This window comes from Scatophagus argus, chromosome 13 (assembly GCF_020382885.2).
Source record: "Scatophagus argus isolate fScaArg1 chromosome 13, fScaArg1.pri, whole genome shotgun sequence".
Taxonomy (NCBI): domain Eukaryota; kingdom Metazoa; phylum Chordata; class Actinopteri; family Scatophagidae; genus Scatophagus; species Scatophagus argus.
This window is the reverse complement of record NC_058505.1, coordinates 21,665,016-21,683,349: the sequence shown is the minus strand read 5'-3', so window position 1 is coordinate 21,683,349 and position 18,334 is coordinate 21,665,016. Positions and strand designations below refer to the sequence as shown.

Genomic DNA, 18,334 nt, shown 5'->3' with positions numbered 1-18,334 from the left:
AATTGTTGATTGTCGCTGCACCGTGTGACAAAGCTGCTGGAAATGCCCATTGTTAAACTGAGGTATGAACAGATTCATTTCTAACATTTCCTGAGAGGATCATCAAAGACCAGACAGTGAGAACACAAGCAACATGTTGAACACAGATTCAGGTTTATTTTCCAAACAGAAAGATGCAGTATACACATTTCTCACACTCGCACACACACACACACAGATTATCAGACAGACAGGGACCCAGTGAGACAGTAGTCACGGTAGTCTGTCAAACTTGTTGCTTTTCCTTTTTCCTTAAGCTAGGAGTCCTTCAGTTCGCGGTAAATGAGTCACCTGCACTGACTTTAAATGTATCAACAGACGTAACTAAGTTGGCACATTAACAGGTAGAGCAGAAACTGAATTTAAATGTAAAAGTCTGTTCTTGACTAAACAACTTTTCTTTTTTTGTTTTTAATAGAGACGACCGAGCAAACTTCATCTGCTGATGAGGATTTTGTCAAACTAACAGAAATCATTAGGCTCATGAGGAGCAGTAGTACTCCTGTAGTGCCAGTTTGTGGACTAAAGAAGCTGTAGTATATTCTCACAAACACTGACTGAAGTGAAAAAAAACCAGTCAATCAGAAAAAAGGCTGCATTCTCTTTAAAATGTAGTGAAATATTTATAAGATAACACTGTTTTCTGATTGTCAGGTCACCTGACTGGATATTGCTGATGTGAAACACTTGTATCTTCTTATTCATCACTGTAACCAACTGCCCCTGAAACGCTACAGGTATCGTGGCTCTCGGATCAAATAAATGAGCTACGCTGGAACTGCACTGCTAAATATGTGACATGTGAACAAGGAGAAATATTTCCAGCTTCTTATGAAACAATAAATTCTGCGCCTGACTTTAAAACATACTTTTTTTGACCAGGCCTTGATGTCATCATGAACCCTGACAGACTGTACTGAGGGATTCGTCACACCTGCTAAGACCTCCCTTCAGATGCAGATGTATCAACACACTCATTTACAGAAGAGGATTCAGGCCACATGTGAATTTAATTTTTATTTAATGCCTGAATTCTGACTTTAAACTGTGCAAAAACACTTTTTTTTTCACATGTTGCCCAAATCCTCCTCAGTACTCAGTATTAATTCATCCACTCACCCATGATTAGTGTATCTGCCCCCTAGTGGTCACTAGCAGCACCCACGGCAGTGCCTACAAGCCATGTTTGACACCCTTGTTGCAACACGGCTCATCACCAGAAGGAGCTTCTCACATGCAGACTTTACCACGCAAATTGGTGCATGTTCTTACCCACAAACATCATGGATGTTTGGGTTTAACGTGATTGTGTTAAGTTTGTGTCCAGTTAGGGGTTCACGTGGGTGTTCTGAACCCTCACGCACCAAAGCAGATGTGGAATACAACAAGGCAGTAAAATAAAGGACATTTATGGTATGTCACACATTCACTCACTCATTCACCCACACGCTGACGCTGTTCTGGAGTTTTGTGGAACTTAGAAAGAAACACGACAAAAATAAACGTAGCCTAATGTTTTCTGTCAGAGCACGTCTGAGCTGCAGATGAAGACAGCTCGGGTGTCATGTTGACATCTGTTCTCTACATGTAAGACAAAAAAAAATATTCCAAAATATTCCAGTGACAGACAACCACTTTCCACTGGGGAGTCAGTAGTGGCTTGACAGCAAAGGGTTGAAGGCTTGTGGAAATAGTGAATACTTGAATGGTCTGGCTGTTTATGGATGCTGCAAAAAGCCCCTCTCATCCCCACCCACCTCCAATCACACACACACTCCTTCCTCTCCATGTTACAAAAGACATTTATAAAAGGACAAGCCACAGATATTAAAGAACAGTTGGTTCCTACAGGCAACAGATCAAGACAACAGCTACAAGATTCTCATTAATTCAGGGTTCCCCAATGAGTGTGAGACGAGCTCTCCCGCTGTATACTAAACCATATTATACAAGCTACAGCAAGACGAGCTCCGCTGATGGCGTGGCACCATCGTTAGCATGCGTTCACACTGGCAGTCCAAGAGCCATCAGAGCTCCAGTCATTTGGTGCCCTCCCTTGTTGCCAGTTACAGTGATTCAGTTTTCACAGACTGCACTCATTCAAACCTTCACAATTCTACTGTTTATTTGAAAGGCTACAGACACATGTAAAAATAAAATAAAGAGTTTAGAGAAAATTTAGCAGCCCGCTTCAATCTCTGTAACTTTACCATACAGATGCAAGTGGAGACACCCGCACTGTCCGCTGCTCGTCAAAACTATCAGGTTCCTCAGTGTGAACGCACATTTTACTTGGTTTTATTCAACACGTGGTTTAAAAGGTGCTTTCTCAAGGGCCCCTACACACTGTGTGATAACAGCATGTCACATGCTGCCACATGGGTCGACGAAAATCTTTGTTTCAGTTTGTGTCTGACTGAAATTGAATCACTACTGAATATTTTTCTCTTCTGTCTGGGGTTTGAATTTCCCTCTATGTCCAGTAGCTCACCTCATGTAATTGCAATTCCAAAAGTAAATACACCCGAAGCTTCTCAGGTTGCGCTGATAATTTTCAGATCCAAAAATTAAAAGGCACCACTAAGACTGAATTGGGTAAAATTCAGAATGAGAAATTTTTTAACAATTCAGAGCATCAAGGCTAATCAATCTGAATCTGTGGGATTTCATTGTGTCAGTCAACTGATCTGAGAAACACAAGTTCAGATGAGCAACTAGAAAACCCAGACTCTTTAATTTGTGAAAAAAAATGATAGTTTTAGAAATTGTAAATCTTAAAATGACTTGAAATTTCAAGAGTGTGTTTCAAAGTTCAAAGTATTCAAAGTTCAAAGTATTCATTAGTGATTAAATTTCACTACTTTCGCTAAGCTTTCAGCTATCTCGGGCGTGTGTAGCTGAAAAGCGCACACCCACGTGGTAGCTACGTGGACATGTCAATGGGCATTTCCAGCGTCACCGCGAGCCAGCGTGTTCTGAATAATTTTCTGAGCAGCAGTCCCATTTTGACAGTCAGGTCCTAAATTCACCAACACAGGTAGTGATCTTGATCTCCAAAGCTCCAAATCAAAGGCTGATGGACTTGTCTCTCATTGACATCTGTGATCATGGTTGAGGATGGAAGGTCAAAGATTTAATCACATTTCTCTTGACCAAAAAAAAAGGGGCCTTTGCTGAAGACCAATATAGTACAATACAATTTGTTTACCTGAAAAAAAAAACAAAACAAAACAAAAAACAACATATTGCTAGTTCAGCATGGACCCTGGTTTTCAGAGAATGATGTCTCTGATATACCTGCTGTTCTGATCTGCTACCTTCTACAGAGAGGAAGATAGAAAGAGACACAGAGAAAGATACAGAGAATATAAAACAAGTGTTTTCTTTTTACAAGAGTCCTTTAGAGGGTGTCACTAACCCCTCTCATCTCCTTCAGACACACATTCTCCTCCTCTTGTTTCTGTGTGCACAGGTGTAGCCATGTCCATGCGTTTACTTCCCACTGGTGAGTGCGTGTGTATGCATGTGTTTTTATGTGTGACTACTTGTGCTCTTTAGTCGGCGCAAAGTAGAGCTCCATGGGTTTGTTGACCTTCCAGTACTTTTCGCTGACCAGCTCCAAGGAGAAGGAACCATTCAGAACCTGTGAAGGGAGTTTTAACAGTTGAAACATCCGCGAGGAGTTTCCACTCTGACCACGACGGCCTATAATCAGCCTCTTCACTCCCATCGTTACCAGCATAAATGTTACCGTGTTACCGCCAAGACTATTTCCCCACCCAGCCCTAATTCACTTCACCTGCCAGTGGTGTTAATGTTGTGACCGATTAGTGCAATTTACCAGCTCACATAAAATGGATTTAGTGTTAAGGTAAGTTAGAAATACATTTTTAAAAAAATAAATAAATATTGTATTACTGTATTTGTTTATTTTTCAACCTTTAAAGGTTTGTCAAAAACAAAAGCACAGGTGTTACTAAAAACATTAAGTCTGTTCAAGTGTCCCAGTAAGCCATAACAGGGACAGTAACCCCTGCGAACAATAACAATAACAACCTTGAAACTAAAGCAGCTAAATGGAACCCATCCTTACATTTTGTTATTACACCTGCGCGTTTCCTACTGCGACATGTCAAAATGTCTTCTGTGAAGAAGGCCTATTGGACAATAGGCAGGAAAAATGATGCCATTTTACACATAAGTTAAGTATAGTTGTGATCACTGTGTGTGCGTGTACTCACAGTGAACTGGTTTCCAGCAGTAGGTATGTAGATGGTGTACTGTTTCTCTGAAGCTGCCTCCACGTTAACAGGACTGGCCTCTGCGTTTCTTCTCAGCTCCTCCAGAGCCAGTCTGACAGCCAGGTATTTAGACAGGTGATCCACTGTGGCATTACCGGACGTCTTGATGTAGCGAGGCACAAACTCCACGCTGCACATACACACATGCATTCATTCAGGTCTCGTCAAGACAAACAGTCTCACATTAAGTATTTTACCTTCTATTAATTTTACTATCTATATCAGGCATGTCAAACTGGTCCACAGGAGGGCCGGTGTGGCTGCAGGTTTTCTTTCCAACCAAGTAGCAGCACACCAGACTTGACTCATTTAATCAACTGATCTCCGTCTTCAGACAGTTGATTGGTCAAACGGTGTGCTCTTGGTTGGTTGGCACAAAAACCTGCAGCCACACCGGCCCTCCTGTGGACCAGTTTGACATGCCTGATCTATATGTACACCACAGTGAACAGCCTCTCTTTCTATACAGCAACCAGTGAGATCAGCACAAGGCTTAATTCAAGCTGGATGTGTGTGACACTACCTGTTGTGGCCGTCATCCTTCTCCATCAGGGTGGGATGTGGCCTGAACACCAGTTCTATTTCACTGGCGCCGCCATCAATCACAGAGTCCCCGCCCCCGTTCTCAGCAGCGTTATCCATGTCCAAACCGCTGTCATCGCTTGTCTTGGTGCGCTTAATGCTTGGACCTGCCTCCTTGGGTGAAAATGTTCAAATACACAGGATTTGTACGATGACAAAACACACCCGGAAGAGAAGCTTTTGAAGATCTCTCATTCATGTATTGTATTCATGTTTTTCCAAATTGTGCCAGTGATTACCACACCAGTTTCATTTAAAAGCAGTAGGCCTCTCAGCAGTTCCTCAATGTCTCACCATTATCCTGCTCGAAAACTTTATGGCTCCACAACTGAAGTATTTTCACTGGTCACATCACAACAACTGATTCCAAGTGTTTCTAAGGTTTAACAATTCCTTTGCATGTAGCATGTATTTTAGCCTAAGAATAGTGTACTTTGAAGTCAAAACGAGTGACAGGAACACAAGATGCAAACATGTTCGACAATGTGTTAAACATTATGACATACCTGGTTGCTGTGGACAGAAGCGTTGCTACAATGGGAGGAGTCTCCATTGTCCTCTGCTCCGCTGCCGTTCTCCACTGTGTGCCTCTTACCACGCTGCAGTCTGATCAAAGCAAATTCAACTTATTGGAGAAGACAGACATTGAAGTGTATAAATGTTATGTGTGTGTGTTGAGGGTTGCCAGCTTTACCTGGTCATAGCCTGTATCTTCAACCCCTCTTCTATGCTGTGGGAAAGGGCTTGCTGGTTGTTGTGTTTGCTAATGCGGGCCAACACTCTTTCCTGGTGGGCTTCGTACTCGTCACGACTGGGATAAATCTTGCCTGAGATCGGATAAATTAATATAAATCAAATTTCAAGTGTAGCATCCTGACTCACAAAATCATGACAATTTTTCAGTTAATCCACTTCTTCTATTAGTGATTAGACCTCCCTGAGCCATTGTTACTTACTAATCAGAGCATCGAAATTAGGGTCTGGACGCAGCGACCTCTTGGACACCAGCTTCTTACGACAGGTGGGACACTCTTTATTACTGCAAAGACCGCAAGGACAGACATTTTCACCATCATGTATCAAAATAATAGTGTCAGTGCAACAGCGTGAAATGCAACACATTTAAAGGTTTAAATCAAACCATCACTTAAAGTAAATCAGTGTGAGAAGAGTCAAAACTGAATATGCACAGGTGCTTCAGGATTCAGGTGGGTAACTCAGCGCACATTGCAAGATAACACATACACAAACTTTCTTTGACATTTACTCAGCGACCTTTTAGAGTTTACGGTCAAAAGAACATCGGAGCAAATGTCACTGCTTACAGGAATAAAAGAACTGCAGGCTAACGAGTATGTACTCATCTAGGCTTGTGTATTTTTGTATTTTTTGCCATGATTTATTGGTTGATGGCAGTAGCTTGTCCACACTAGGGAGGTTATTAACAACCACTTTCTCTGACATTGAAATAGGAAGTGAAAACTAGCCTAAAAGGAAGAGTCTACTCAGAAAACAGCCAAAATTAGGCTAAATTTAATCTATAAGGTTAAACACTGTCCAAAAAAAACATAACAAAAAACCTCAGTTAATTCCCGCAGCTGCTGATGTGCTCTCCATAACAACCACACATTTCACTAATACAACAACTGAGCATTCACCTAGCGTAGCGCTCAAAAAAACCATTTGAAACACCCGTCCCCGAGTGAAACCTGCATTGTGTGCGGCCCAAAGCACGACTGGGCCTACTGAACCAACCAATGTGACATCATACATGCTCCTACATGTATGTTAATAAAATAATAATAATTGGTTTCATCACCGACTGCTGCCGACTAGCGAGTGTAGGAACATTTAAATGACTAGTGATCTAATAGCATACACACCTAATCCGGAGCCAATATGTGTACAACCGAGCACACCTGACACTTCAAACAGTGAACGTTTTAAAGTTCACGTTTTGTCATTACTCACATGTACATTGCCCCTGTGAACATTACTGGTGGTTGCTTTAACTGTTCCTGCTGTCAATACTGGCCATGAAGAGATTCCTTTCTAAAATAATTAGAATGTAAGGGATGTGGGACAAAATCGACAGTCCTCGTTCTGGGCAGAAACGCCTTCTAAAGTTCAGCTAAGGCTAACAGAAACACAGCTATGAGTTTTACCATTTACAGTGACGTTGCTTTAACAAGGATCTCTTTGAGCCTGAATGGACAGGGAGACCAATTAAAGGCTTCAATGGTGCTTTCAATGTACATTTGGCCATGTGAGTACTGTTTTAGTACAAATATGAAAAAATGTGAGCCTATCGTAAACAATACTACCGTATTAACACTACTCATTTTGCACAGTCCCAACATTTCCAAACTTGAACGGCCCTACAGGAGCACAGAGGGCTCTCTTGGTTTAAACTACATGATAAAACTCACCCAGATCTCAAAGCCGTGATGATACAATCAGCACAGAAGCGGTGCAGACATTCTTTGGTTGTCATTGTGTTCTTCAACATGTCCAGACAGATAGGACACATGAGTTCACTATGCAAGGACCTGGGTGACACTGCTATCTCCAGTCCATCTGTTATAGCCTCCTGTGCCAGAACAAAACAGGTCAGGGTGAAGGTTAGCACGCACTAAGATACATCTACGTACAGAACAATTCATCACTGATACAAATACAGCTCATGGGTCAGATTGATTGACTGAACATGTCCGTGTTCTATTTTCAGGAGCACAGAGGAGCTAACTGTCTAACTCATAACTATATACCAATCTGAACTGATAATGTGCTTTACATATATATAAGACAAAAACAAATCTCAACATGTTAAATGACCGATAAAAACAAACTGAAGCAAAATGATTTCGATAAGGCACTTATGTGAAAGAACTGACGAGATCAACTGTTACCTGTGGTGTTCTCTGTAGCTCATACAGACTCAGCTCCCAAGTCTTACTGAGGGGTTGAACCCCGTTGGTCTGAACTGTCTGAGTCATCACTGCAACACTGAAACACAAAAAAAGCTTAATTAGATTCTCTTGAAATCTGAGATGTAATGATGACCAGGTGATGATTACCAGTGAGGTTTCTGCCTCCAAATAAATGGGCTGCTGTTAGCACTTCTCTACCTTAGCAGACTACTTAACGGCAGGAACTGGGGTTTAGTGTCATGCTCAAGGACACCTGAACTTATGACAGGAGGGATGGAATCACCGGCCCTGCAAATAATGGATGTCCCTTCAACGGACATCCTTGCATACAGCTGCCCCGTTTTAATAAATCACTGTCAACTTTTTCTGATGTTTACTTCAGTCATTGCATATTTAGATAATATTCATCTTATGTGTGTTGTCTTTTGCATTTCCTACACAAAGAAAAAAAAAAACATTTGAACAATACAGCATCTGTCATTTCATAACAATGTACAAGACATCTTTGCTGAATATAACCAAGAATAGTTCAGCCCAGAGAAACACTTAAGGCCATTTCTACAGTTGACGACAGTAGGGCAGAAGGCTATAGTTCATAAAAAAAAAATATAAATAAATAAATAAAAAAAAAATCTGGAGCCACGTCTTTATGTGAGGTTGTTATCCAAAGGCCTACAACTCTGTCATAAAAGATGTTCAGAAGTGACATGGAACCATAAGGCTTTATTCAGACCAACTCAGGCATTGTGACTAAAACTCCAGTATTCCCATTGATTTTGAGTGTGGATAGTGTGGGCTGTGTGTTTAGGCTGCGGCACTGGAGGCCACAGGGGTTTACGGAAAAAAGGGGAAAGAGCTGAAACTGACTCAACTTTGGAGCAAGCGCAGGGAGGAGGAATACTCTGCAAGCTTGCTGTGGATGGAGAAAGCCTCTATGGATGAGATGTTGCTCCCAAGCTGAGAGCTGGCTGCCACCCAGGTAGTGTTTAAAGACCAAGAAGTGATACTTGCCCACTTATGTCGTCCCACAACCCTGTGCTAATCTTTGGCCTCATTCATACAGAATCAGGCATTGCAAAGGCTGGCATTCTCACACATTTTCCAAAACAGAGACTATTTTAAAAGTTCTGTGTTAAACTAATTTAATAACAGCATTAGGGCAATGAATGGACACATTCATAATTTTGTTGTGAGATAAACAGAATTTGACAGACAAACTTTCCAAATTAACATACGTTCAAAACATCTATTCATGCGCATACAGCGCATTGAAAGATTACTTATTTCAAGATTATCCCTCCTGTGAGAAACTGCATCTCAAAAACACATCTAAGGACTGATAAATCTATATGATACAGTGGTAGTTTACATTTAATAAAACAGAGGTTGCTTCATTCTTATTTATGGTAGAAACACGAATGAATGGGGTAAAGAAGTTTACACAAAGCTGCTTCAAGGACTTCTGACTTCAGAAATGGATATTACACACAGTAGTCCCTTTTACTCAGCCTGTTAAAGGGAGGAACGTTGTGCCATTATTCCACCTCACCAGCCTGCATAAAAGAGGTATGGACATGGAACGGGGACATTATTGTTCCACCTTTAAACTAGTAGCAGATGCAGTAACAGAGCCAAATCAATGTTTGTATAAAACGGGTGAGAAGGCAGGACAGGACAGGACACACTCTGTGACACATCACTCCTCTTTTAGTTTTGAAATGGCGCCTTGCAATTTAACATTACACACTTGGGTACATTATATGTTGTATGGTTCAGTGTAAAAAAGCAAAACAGATGCAATGACAGGTCATCTTTGTGGCATTACTGTGGGATCCATCCATGTTTTTTTATACCGCTTATCCATGCAGGGTCACAGGTTAGCGAGGTCTATCCCAGGTGACAACGGGTGAGAGGCGGTGTACACCCTGGACTGGTCGCCAGTTAATCACAGGGCTGACACACAAAAACGCAATCACACACACTCACAGCTAAGGGCAATTAATTTAGGTAATTAACCTAGTTAGCCTAATGTGTATGTATTTGGGACTGTGGGAGGAAGACGAAGTGTCCGGAGAAACCCAAGCAGGACCAGAGAGAACATTCAAACTCCACGCAGAAGGGGTCAGACCTTGGCTTGACCCTCCAGCTTTACAACATTACAGAAGTATGCACCTTGATGAGAAATCCTGGTCAAATTTATTCCTTATTCCGCAGGAGTAAATATGGATCTTCTTGGGTACCAACTAAGTAAATAAAAGATCCCACACACACAAAGACACACACAACGGTTACTGGGCCAGACAAGCTACTTGTACATTTCTGTCAAAGAAAATTTAGAAAAGGCAAATAGATAAGGTAAGAAACTTGAATGGGAGAAATTCTATTCTACTCTCAGATTCCCGCAGTTGTGTGGCCATGTTGCCATACATGTGACAGACGATGAGGAGGGGGTGGTCCATATTTAACACATTGGGCTGCTGAAGGCAGACAGATTTTTCCACACGAGCTTAAAAAATGTGAAGAAAAACAATAACGTACACCCTACATTCCCCACTGCAATCATCAATTCATGTTTAAAAAAAACAAAACAAAGCTCTGTTCGTGATAAGTGAATTAACGTTACTGACTCAATTAAATGATCTTTCATGTTGTCTGCGCTTGTTGCATTTTAGAGAAGGTTAGTTTTGATAACATGCATAAGACAAGGAGTAGTTATACAATGAAATTTGCTCCGGTCCATATTATGGGTACGTAACATTAGCATCTGCAGTTAACGGTATTAGACAGACCCCGCACACAGATTTCACGTAAAATCTTTTGGGCTCGGCTAATGCTAATTAGCTACCACCAAGCTAGCTATTCTTCATAAGCCAAACATTAAAAGGAAAAATAACCTCAAGATATAGCGTGTATAGTCGACCGAAGACAAAGAATGACGGGCAGTTCCTTTATGTCAATTTAAATATTACCGGTAACGACGCAAAAAGCCAGTATCTAAAATATTGCGAGGGAGTCGTGTATGTAATTTATCGCTGTGACAGAGGGAAAAACAACAACAGAGAAAGAGCCGACGCACCAATCTCCTGAGGCAAGCTACATGCTTTTGGAACCTTATTTCCAAAATTTAAACAACTGCAGACACGTAAGTCAACGGTCATAACACACAAACACACACCAAAAACCATATTATCCCTACCTTGCATAAAATATTATTGTTTCTGTACTTACATTTTCAGTTGTGGGTACGAACCGATCCAGCCAGCGCGTTTAGGCGAAGGCAATATGGCGGATGGAAAAGAAGCGATGTAATCTGGGAAATTGAGGCACTAAACCAGAGGGGCCGGGGTCTGTATAAGAATAGAATGGAGGCGCACGGTACTTTGAAAACGTCAGGCAGCCCTCTTTGAAACAACTTTAGATCTAAAATTACATTATTTAATTTAAAAAACATCGTCCATGGCCCCAGTATTGAATCCATGATAAATCACGCTTTGAAAGCAGGTGCTTAGGAAACCATGCAAGCCCATGCATTGCCTGACAAAACAATCGTAAAACATAGCAGATATATGTTCCCTAAAAAGTATACATTGGAAACTGAGGCTGAGATGGTTCTGGTCATACCACTAGAAAACGTTAGAGCTTTAGTGTTAGAAAACTGTGTTAGAAATGGATTAGTGATGTAGACTGTATCTTAAATTAACTTGATGACTTGCACGTCAAAAGACATCTAAACTGGTAGCATGGAATTACTTTTTGGAGGTCTAGATTTATAAAACCGCTGTTTAACTTCACCCTTTAAATGACCAGATATCCCAGCTCAAAGCAGTCCTAATTAATGTACAAACAGACAGTTGCAAATTCCGTACAGCTTCTGCAACACTGAATTTCAACAGATTAGTGTGGTTACATCACAGCTGTAGCCTGTGATTTTACAGTGATTGTTTGCACACCAAGAAGGACAAAGGGCTCTGCAAAACTGGTTAATTAATAGAATTACTTGGCTTGTAAAAAATGATGAGACTGAATGGGCAATAGCACTCTCTAAATTATTTGACTGAACAACAAGTTGAAAAACATTTTAGGAACTATGACCAGAAAGCTTCTGTTTACCGCAAAGTGACCCCAACAACTTTTCCCATAAATGCTACACATATTGTGTTGATTTCAGAAGAGTCTATCAACAGTCAGTACAGCTGTGGTTTATTTTTTAAAAATGACAGGTGGGGAAATGTATTTAATTTAAAATCAATCATCAAAAATCATCACTACACCACTTGAAACAATAAAAATATTTTTAAGAATCTCAAATACATTAAGATAAAAAAAAAATGTGAAAAGACTTTTGTTTTTGCTTTAGCCTCTAAGCTCTTCTTATGCGAAGGGCTAGAATGGTGACATAATAATTAAATTAAAATGTTGCCCACATTTCGTCCTATCATAAAAAATATACAAAATAAATTCGGAAATTTCGTATGAAAATAAAAACACCAACACAAAACAAGTGTACAAAAAAAATTCTAAAAAAAAAACCAAAACTTCTCGTGGATGTGAAGAATGAAACAAAAAGTGGGGATGCCTTGTGTGGTGTGCGTGCGTATGCGCGTGCACACGTGTGTCAGAGAGAGAGAGAGAGAGAGAGAGCGAGACCAGAAGGCGTAGCTACATCAAAAGGGGGGTCGAAATGGGAGGAGGAAGGAGGGCAAAAGGAGAAGAGTAAGGAGGGGAGCGGAGGTAATGGGAGGGGAAGTGTTATCGGTCCGTGACATGAATGAACCATGTTCGGTAACGGAGGCTTAGCGCTCCCGGTTTGGTCCTTTCTCCTGCTACACCTCCCGGTTCTCCCGCTAACGAACAACTGGCCGGTTAAGGTAAATAGCTCGCAGAGTGGCTGTTCGTCCCCCTCTCAAAACTGAGCGCATTTTCAAAATGGTTAGAAGTTAGGCAGGGGGACAATGTCTGGGTAGTTGGCTCCTAAGTCTGTCACTTTGATTCTGCCTTTCTTTCGCCAAGGGCACTGTCTAGTTTCCTCCTTAAATTAATTCTTTGAACCGCTTTTCCATTCGGTTAGATACAGCTAATTAAGACAGTTAACGTTAATGACTTAGCTGAACTTCTGAAATCACTAGTAGCTCGAGTTTCGAAAACCATTTATCCAGAGTGTAACTAATTGTGTGTGTGAAGGTACGCTAACTGTTACCAAATGCGGGAATGTCACTGTTCCCTTCGGCGAACCTCCGAGAAAAGTTTATACTTTCTTGAATTAACCCCAGTCGGATGCTTGGATGCATGCTGCGTCAAGGAATGAACGGTAACGACTTGTTAAACGGCTGTCTTAAGATGTGTTTACATTAGACGATAAACAGGGCAGCAGGGAAATGTCATAAATAATGTAAATTGTAAATGGTGTTTGGTGGATCCTTTCACCGAACCAATTAGAACAACGCTGAAGAATGAGGTTCCTACTACTCCTCTAATTCTGGTCAAAACAAATCTCCTCAAATGAAGGTGGACTCTTATAAAATGTAGTTTATAACCAGCCTAAAATGCTTTCTGTTGTGGGGGGGTCGATGTTTGGACTACAGTACTTCTTACCTCCTTTCAACTAGCCTGTTTGTGTATGATGGTGTAGCTATAAACAACAGCCTTCCTGAGCTTGACCATCTTACCATTGGATGTAACAGAAGCAGGACTTTTTATATTCATATATTTTTTTTACTGAAACATATGTTCACAAACTCATCTGCACAGTTAGCCCAGTATCCTGGCAGTTTGTGAAATAGGGAACAAATTCAATATACATATGCATGGGTTTTTCCATTTTTTTTCCCCCACATTACGAATTAAAGATGGAAAAACTGTGTAAATGTTGTCAGTATTTCATTAACCGATTTTTTTATTGACACATAACCAAAATCACAACCTTTCCCTAAACATAATTAAAGTGAACCCAATAGTTTAAATGTTGTGACTTTCACAAACCGAAAAAAAATTCCTAGCCTTAACCGAAGCGCTCTTGTTGCCTAAAGCTAACCACAGAACCCTGGATTCTGGTGTGACAGTCCCGCCCGCAACCAACTTCTAATGACTCGAAAACAGTTTGTAAATGCAGTGTTTCATTCAGGCAAAGAAACATGGTTTGGGCACCATCACAAAAATCAAATCAATAAAAAAATCAATATGCCTTTTGTCGTGCAGCCAATTATATAAGTGATTCAGTACTTCAGTCTGTTAAATGAACAACAGCTATAAGGAAGAAACCGTGCCTCAGATTTCAGGATTGACAACATCTTTGCCTTTTGACTACATTGTTTACTGTGGGCTAAATGACCAGCTAGCTGACTGACAAACCAACAGATTGATCTGCTGCCCGACCAAAAGGCTCACGCTGTCTGAACGTTCGCCTGACTTAAGCAACATGGTACGAGCCAGCCTATCAGAGAGTCTTTGGACTTCACGGTTGAAATTCTAAACAGATGCATTAACGAAACGCTAGCCAATAATTGTTTGCACACATTTTTTCCTCACCTGTGGCAACCACCAGCACCCCTCTGCTATACCATAAACACTGCATGGTTTATATACATGAATGGACTGAACATTAATGGCCCAGAGATATCTGAAATGCCCATATTTATCGAGTTAGCATTGCATTTATCGTTCAGTCCGTTCACTCTTGCCAATTATAGAAAAAACTCATTCATTCACTCACTGTGAACTTAAAATTCGTCTGGGTTTCTGGATGTTAAGCTGAGTTTTGTGGATGAAGTTGAGTACGCATAAAACTGATGGCAGCGTTAAAAAAGGAAAGTAGCATAGATTATTATTGTTATACTATTAGTGTTAGAGTGCTAAGAACCTTTTTTTGCAAAGACTATTAAATGACATTGTCTTCTTACAGTTCTACAGCACTCATTGCACATTATTACACACAAACATAATATATCGCAGCAACAGTGAGGTAATGTTTTCTTTAAATGGTTGAATTAATGGTGGTAACATTGCTCAGTCAGAAACAGCAGTAGACATAGAGTTGAATTGGTTAATTCGCCTACATTCACTGCGTAGACCTTTTGAGGTACATTTGGCAGACCAGACAACAAGTATCTTTGCATGCATGTAGTGTTTTTGAGAATCAGTACAGTTACACATATTTCCTTAAGTTTGGTAATTAATGAATTGTGACAAAGATAAATACTGAACAGGACATTCCACACTTGAAAAATCAATTTATCCGGTGGACAAACTGTAATATAGAAACAGTTTCTTTGACATATCATCTCACCTTGCAACATATGATAGTTAATTAATAAACAGTGTTATTAATGGTCTCTACATTACCTTCTAACATTACTGTAGACATATAGGACGGGTTGTCCAGCAGCTGCAGTGAAATTCCATTACAATCCTTTTGGTTTGTTTTTTTACATCATCCTAGAAACACTTTGAGTGCCATAGCTTTGAGAGGAAGAACCTACTACTGTCCATTTGAGTTCATCAATATCACACATACCCACACACACACACACACACACACATACCCACACACACACTGTAATGGTGTATGTGTTTATGTGTTGAATTAGCCAGGGGGTAATCTGACAGAGTAAGGAGCCTGTGTGGTCTTGTTTAGGACCGTGTTGAGGCAACACATTAGTGAGTCTTTGAGTTTGTCATTTGAGGCATTAAAAAATACCTCTTAACTGAGAGTTGACTTGAAGCAAATCAAATTCTTAAAACTAATTTCATGTCCAAATAGTGTCCGCACACAGTTGCATGCTTTTGAATGACACCTGGATATATAAATTTGGGTTGGGAACCTGCTATTAACCATCTTGATTCCAAAATTGCTAATGCTTGCTGGCTTCAGTGCTGATTGATAACCTTCTCTACATGGTCAGACTGAGTAAGACACAGATGTTTGACTGCTGAACTGATTTTTTTTTTGTGACAAAATTTTTTATACTTGTGGCTTTTAGTATAGTAGCCAAAGCTGCAACAATTTGTCTGTTACTCAACTAGTGGATCAAAAGACAATGACTCGCCAACTCTTTTGATAATGGAGTGATTGCTTCAATCAATTTTAACATAAAAATGTCAAACATTTGCTTGTTCCAACCTCTTAAATATAAGGATTTGCTGATTTTGTTTGTCATTTAGGGTTAGGTTACATGAAGAAACTTTGGGTTTTGGGCTGTTGCTCGCTTTGGGCTTTTGGGCTCTCTGTTGCAGTTTGGCCTGGGGGTGTTGATGGGGTTGAAGTCGGGACTTGTGCAGGCCAGTTGGGTTCTTCTGCTTTGGACTCATCTGGCCATGTCTTTGTGGACTGTGATTTGTGCACTGGTGGTGCAGTTGTACTGGGGGGGTTCATTTCCCAGACTGTTGCCACAAAGTTGGAAGCGTAGCATCATCCAAAATGTCTTTGTTTGCTGACGCATGAAGATTTCCTTTCACTGGAAGTAAGGGGCCCAGCCCAACAACTGAAAAACAGCCCTATACCACACCTAAAGTCAATAATAATACTACGAATACTTTTGTCTATATAGTGATATAGCGTCCTTGGAGTTTCATCCACATCCTTTAACACAGCGGTACTCAAGCGTTTTCACCCTCATTGATATGAATTTTTTACTTTTTACTTTTCCACAAAGTTTTACTTAACTGAGACAGACATGGTTCTATTTGACCTCATTCAGGTTCAGGATGTGTTACAACTGCACTCACATGTGCTAACTAATCACCACACCTGTGACTTGATCTAATCAAAAAGACCTTCCAGTATAGTAGTTGACACATAGGACATTTGCCAGTGAATTCATGGTTCGTCTCGAATAAACTGAGATTTCTAATCTTGGCATCAGTGCATTTGTCCCAACACATGCAGGCTCACACGGCAGATGTGTTCCATGTTCACATGTTTGTGTCTGCGTATGTGGCGTGTGTCTGCCAGGACAGAAGTGAAGGGAGGGTGGAGCAGCGTAACATCCATCTACAGTCACACAGCTTTGGGAGTCAAGATGCTAAGCAGATAAGCAACAAGGTACTGTAATTTCACTTTTTAACGGGTTGCTTTTCAAGTGTGTAAATGATAAAGACAAAGCAAAACAACACAGGGTTGGACAGAAAAATGCGAGCTGTGGTTCTTTTCACAAAACAACAAACTAGTATTCACAGTGAAGGGCACTGAAGAATCTTTTAGCCTGATTGCAGAAGCTGACTAATTTGTGTCTGACTGTAATTAATAAGTCACACTCGCATAGGGTTGTTTAAAAACTTATGCCAAGGTATGAACAGGCAAATACAGTTTGTGTCTGTGAAGTTTCTTGCCAGTTGGCAATTTCCAAGAACTAGCAATCACATGCTTCAGTCTGTTTAATTAATGTAAAAGGCGACAGCCACATACCTATATCGCTGTCAGTGGTGAGCCCACACAGCAATGGCTGCAAGTTTCCATCACTACAGGTTTTTATCACCTCAAAGTGTTCTCTACTCTGATTTATGAGGGCTGGTTAATCTTTAGCACGATTTTGATAAATCTCTAACTTCAAACCCCAAACTGCAATTGGTGTTACACCTTGTGGAAATTACATGCTCGATCGGCGAGTTTATTTCTCACTTTTGTGCTGTGTATATTTTCTCCCAGGAAGAGGTGTTTCAGTGGTGGGGGGAGTGGTCCAGCTGGTCCTCCTGTTCCAGGAGCTGTGGAGGAGGAGTGAGGAGTCAGGAAAGACACTGTCTCATACAGAGGTAGTGTGTTTAAAAACCAAACTGGGGTGCAGTATTTCATCTTTTTTGTTTTTATGGTCGATCACAGGCACTTCATTCATAACAGCATCATGCCAGAGTTAGATAGTACATCAACCCAAATATCCTGTCAGTTGTAGACAGTGTTTTTTTTTATTTATTTATTTATTTTTAATTGATGTTTCACATAAGTTGAGTTTATGAATGTAATGGTAGATCTGCCTGTATTATGAAGCAACATTTAGAGAGAGTATGTTAAATATACGGTTGGAGTTCCATGACTTATGTCACTTCGGGAAACTATGTGACAGCTCTCCTAAACTGAAGCCAAAGCATCTTGATTGCCCCCTGGTGGCTGGCTGCAGTGTAGGTCATAAACCCCTCCCCTTCTGTTATCAGGGACGTAGACCAAACTAAAAACTCATGTCAAACAATTTTTTAGGTAGTTCTCATTGCACTGATGTCTGTTTGAGTGTTTGAGGGTAGGAATTCAGTACTGTGACTCTACACTGACCCTTGACCATGTGTAGACTCCAGTGAAGTCAGAATGTGCAAGATGGCGGCACTCGTATCTAGGATATTTTGGTTTCACTTTTGTACACTTTCAAGTGGAGATGCATCAATTTTGTCTTTTTTTTAATCATATGACTCTGCAAATTAAAGCTACTGAAACCAGCTTAGTTTGTGATAAGAGGTGGTCTAAACTTTATGCCAAAATGAGCACAAGGACATTTCCAAACA

General features: G+C 40.6%; 2 protein-coding genes across 5 annotated transcripts in view; one reads left to right on the top strand and one right to left on the bottom strand.

Annotated features, from left to right (window-relative positions):
* Positions 1–130: 130 nt before the first annotated feature.
* Positions 131–11,217, bottom strand: rnf2 (ring finger protein 2). Its single transcript, XM_046407639.1, has 9 exons — positions 11,081–11,217; positions 7,832–7,928; positions 7,352–7,512; positions 5,879–5,961; positions 5,617–5,749; positions 5,429–5,528; positions 4,864–5,036; positions 4,281–4,470; positions 131–3,682 (listed from the first exon to the last, which is right to left on the bottom strand). The coding sequence occupies exons 2-9, from the start codon at positions 7,916–7,918 to the stop codon at positions 3,581–3,583; spliced, it is 1,029 nt and encodes a 342-aa protein (XP_046263595.1). The 5' UTR covers positions 7,919–7,928; positions 11,081–11,217; the 3' UTR covers positions 131–3,580.
* Positions 10,735–18,334, top strand: part of si:ch211-267e7.3 (ADAMTS-like protein 2) — a 23,114-nt gene continuing 15,514 nt past the window's right edge. The window contains exons 1-3 of one of the 4 annotated variants that reach the window (XM_046407636.1): positions 10,735–10,994; positions 16,800–16,889; positions 17,493–17,596. In XM_046407636.1, coding sequence (XP_046263592.1) covers positions 10,950–10,994; positions 16,800–16,889; positions 17,493–17,596 — 239 coding nt within the window. In that variant the 5' untranslated portion in view covers positions 10,735–10,949. Of the gene's footprint in view, positions 10,995–12,465; positions 12,721–16,799; positions 16,890–17,492; positions 17,597–18,334 lie in introns of those variants that run through there. The other 3 variants (XM_046407638.1, XM_046407635.1, XM_046407637.1) reach the window with 3 other exon arrangements.